This window comes from Limulus polyphemus, unplaced genomic scaffold (assembly GCF_000517525.1).
Source record: "Limulus polyphemus unplaced genomic scaffold, Limulus_polyphemus-2.1.2 Scaffold375, whole genome shotgun sequence".
Lineage (NCBI taxonomy): Eukaryota > Metazoa > Arthropoda > Merostomata > Xiphosura > Limulidae > Limulus > Limulus polyphemus.
In genome coordinates this window covers 212571-216616 of record NW_013665985.1, presented here as the reverse complement: position 1 = coordinate 216616, position 4046 = coordinate 212571, and the positions used below count along the sequence as shown (strand labels likewise).

General features: G+C 33.8%; 1 protein-coding gene across 4 annotated transcripts in view; it reads right to left on the bottom strand.

Moving 5' to 3' along the window:
* Positions 1-3202, bottom strand: part of LOC106457803 (microtubule-actin cross-linking factor 1-like) — a 248974-nt gene extending 245772 nt beyond the window's left edge. For all 4 annotated transcript variants that reach the window (XM_022383849.1, XM_022383850.1, XM_022383853.1 and 1 more), the window contains exon 1: positions 2730-3202. In XM_022383849.1, coding sequence (XP_022239557.1) covers positions 2730-2826 — 97 coding nt within the window. In that variant the 5' untranslated portion in view covers positions 2827-3202. The remainder of the gene's footprint in view (positions 1-2729) is intronic.
* Positions 3203-4046: the final 844 nt, after the last annotated feature.

Here is a 4046-nt window from a genome sequence, read left to right as displayed (position 1 = left end):
GTCTATTATATATATATATATATATATATACAAAGCATTAAATATTGTTGTTCCACGAAACTGTTAATCTCTATTATTGTTCTGTTTTCTTCAGATGATGAAAACATTGTTGTAAGTTATATATGCAGTACATATTTTTAGCTAGAAGGCACATTACTAAAAAGTTCTAATTTAACATCAAGTTTTGTTATTTTTGTTTTAGCGTATTATAACGTAGATAATAAGTATGACGTTCCGTGAAGTATACAGTTATTGAGATGAAAGTGTTTGCGCTACTTTGTATAAGTATTGAAATAAGTGGACTGATTGTGTGTTAGTCCTAATACTGTTATTAAAGAGGTATAATGTCATATGTAGGCCTAAACATGTTACAATGTTTTACGGTAGTGTTCAACTTCAAGCTTGTAAAAACGTTTCAAGGTGGAAATAAACCGACTTCGTTTCATTAAATAGGCCGGACGTTGAATTATTTTCACCAGATAATAAAAAAAGAACCCATTAAGAAAGAACAACGTGACAACAATATTAAGACAAATAGAAAGCTTCCACATTAAATAATGATTTCTCAAGCAAGGAAAAAAAAAACCCGACACAAAATGTTTTTATTCGTTTGTTTGCCGTAAGCCACCTATAGCGTACAGCTGTTTACACCTGGCGGCTGCACGAGAAAAGACGTACAGCGTCACTACGACCACATAGAACAATCAGTTAAGCCTAACGTCACGTGATGCAGCGGTGGATTGGTGTGTATTAGCGGAACTCATGCGCACGAAGCAAATATCGATTTTTAGAAACGCCACGCAATACACAAGGGAAGAGAAGCAGTATTGATTACATTACATATGGTGTAAAAACAGAAAAATTATGAATAGTAAATTTACACAAAATCAAGTAAGCACTTCAGTAGTTTTCATTGTTATAAAATTAAATAGGATTAAAATGACTGTTTTTCAATAAAACGTTTATCATGAGAGATGTAAGAAATTCTATAAATTGCCATTTCTGCCAATTCGAATGATATAAAACAAATATACAACGGTCCACATAGAACCTTCCAGTCTGTCTGTTACGGCTGTGAGCTAAAAGGACATCGATATTGGAACGAACATGTAAAAAACAAACCGTTGTCAAGGGATATTGCAAAACTTCAAACACAGAATTTCACATGAACACAAACTGGCATTGCTCAAAACTTAGGGTTAATAATACGAAATATGAATATACAGTAGCATATTACCCTGGTAAAGTCTACATAACCCTCTACAACAAGGTGATTCTTTAAGTAGTCTCCTGCTAGCATTTTATTTAACAATGAATGAAAATTATTAAAAACGAATCCATTATCGAGGATAAAACAGATTATTAAAAAAAAGGGATGAATGGTTAATCGACAAACTTAAATGAATAATTACAGACGAGATTTCTGACAAAATATTTTGTAAAACCCGTTGTTTATTACTTTCTGACCATCGGAGATCTGTTTCATTTTTAAAAAATTAACTATTATAAAATGCACGTTGATGAGCTATAAACGTGAAATTACTTTTTTCTGAGTAACAGGTATGTGTGTATGAAAAAAGCTTAAAATGTTAGTTTCTTTTTTTAAAACTGTATTGGGGCGTATCATAACTAAACTGGTCTGTTATTGTTAGCCTTAACTAACAAACACTCAGCTTTCTTTATGAATAGGTACACACATGATAATCCTGAATGGTTCCAAATATTTCATCCAAGTAAACAGGGTTGATGATTCATCGTTTTCTCAAGGACGTGCTCTACGCTTGGGAAGAATGGCCTACTTTACATGCGAACATGACTAAGATTTTGAAGTGAACATTTGGAAGAGCATTTTTTGAAAGTCTGTAATATGAAAATATCGTTTCGCCACTGTCCTTCTTATAATTTATAATGTAGCTCGTACAAGTACATAGTTAAAGTAATTGGAGATGACAAGTGTATATTAGTTGAGTCAGTCAATTTTCAAAGATAGAACTTTAGCTTTCAGTTTCAGCCAAAAAGATTCGCAAAATAAGAGAAAAAAAGTATCAATATTACTCTTCACACGCCTTGGAGTTATGCTACAACCACATAGTATATATATATTGCAAGAAAAACCGAATAAAAATGTCTTTTTGTTAAGGGAAGCGAGCTGCAACCATGATGAGTCCATTTCCCAAAATACAAAATGGACTCTGTCAGCTCTTCTACATTGTTTTGTATATTAAACCTACTGATTCTACAAACATGGTGTTCCAGTCGAACCACTAACACCAACTCGGTGCAGAGTACGACTATGTTAATCGATGGGGCAACATTTATGATAATAAAGACCACAAGATCTGTTTTATCGTCAAATGTTATGCATATCGCTTATATATACATATAATTTATAAAACGTACTACGTTTAGAACTGTCTACATTAAGTGAAAATAAGTTTTTGCTTTTTACTTCATTCCCAAAACCTGGACATACGCATGCTTGTTACAGATCTCATTTAAATAATTTTTCTACACAATTCCAAAACTTCCAGATTATTTTACAACACCTTTTTATCGATGTTATACCTACACATAGATAGATGGCTAAAAGTGACGTGACTCAGTAAATGACTGTTTTTCATTGTCTGCGAAACTAATTTTCCAGCTGCGCGTAGTTTTCTCGACAGTATATACATTATACATTTTAATTTATTTAAATAAGGTGTCTATTACTGTATTCGAAAACTCACCTGCTATTTTTAACACTGCCCTATCTGCAGGATCCAACTGAAGGATACTCAAGGGTTTATCCTTGACCCACTCGGATAGACTCTGGCCGAAATCCATACGCTTGTGCAGACGGAGCCTCTTGTACCATGCGGGATCAACCGGAGCGCGAGCCGTCACTTTCTTTGGCGGCTCAACCGTACGGTGCGGACTAGAAGTAAAATGTGCTTTACTAGAAACAAAGGATTCCACACTAGCAGTGACCGTCAGTAGCCCTTCTTACATATTTCTTACAACTCTTGATTAGATCACACACAATGGTCAGATCGAGCGAAGCATATGTAGAGGTCAAGCCTAAATGAAGCTAACTATTCGTTGGTGCCGACGTTTTAGCGCAAGAATATCCACAACAGAATATGGCTGGCGAGATAATGATCGACTCGAGCGCCCCTCCTCCACTAGCGACGTGCAGGGGAGATGTGTAAAACTTCCAGTAGCAAGTATTTACTGAAAGGACAAAAACCCTTAGTTGCCCACGCTGATACTCGATGTCTCTCACCGGACGTAAGCGAATCGCTTGTCTGATCATTTTTTATTCAATACACGTTTACATTTTGTAAGGGTCGCTGCTATTGGCTGAAAATAATTCACTGACGGAATATTTGATTAATGAGACACTGTTTATTTTAAAAAGTCTGCGATGAATCTATTGTCACTGGAATTCTTCGAAATATTACAGAAACTCCACCTGTTAATACAATTTGCCTGTATGTGTGTATTTATATATATTCATTTTGAAAACACGTATCACGTCTCAATCATTTTAAAAGACTCGTTACCATTAGAAACTCACTTTCAAACATACATTAGCGCCGCCTTTCGAAAACATTTAGAGTTATGTGTTAATCGATAGCAGGAAGATATACCAAAGAAATAAATCCTAATTTCAGGTTACGAGCTTTTCTTTGTGTTTCTGAAAATTTAATAAAAGTTTATTTTAAATCAACTGTGTAGAAACCAAACAGAAAAAATTAACCATACTATTTTTTTTTTGAAATACATAATTATTTAATAATTTTGCCATTTAATGATTTATGATAATCCATAAAGCCTCAGCAGTGAACTTGCAGGACTTATTCGCTAAAAATCAGAGTTCGATTCCGTAGTGAGCGCAGAGCAGATAACTCATTGTGTATTTTAAACACAAACAAGCAAAACATTAAATTTGAAGATTAAAACATGTATGTACAGTGTAACGAATTTATTATTAAATATTTATTTTAATATCAACGTTTGTTTAGATTAATTTTATATTTAGCATAGCTTATTGTGTTAAATAT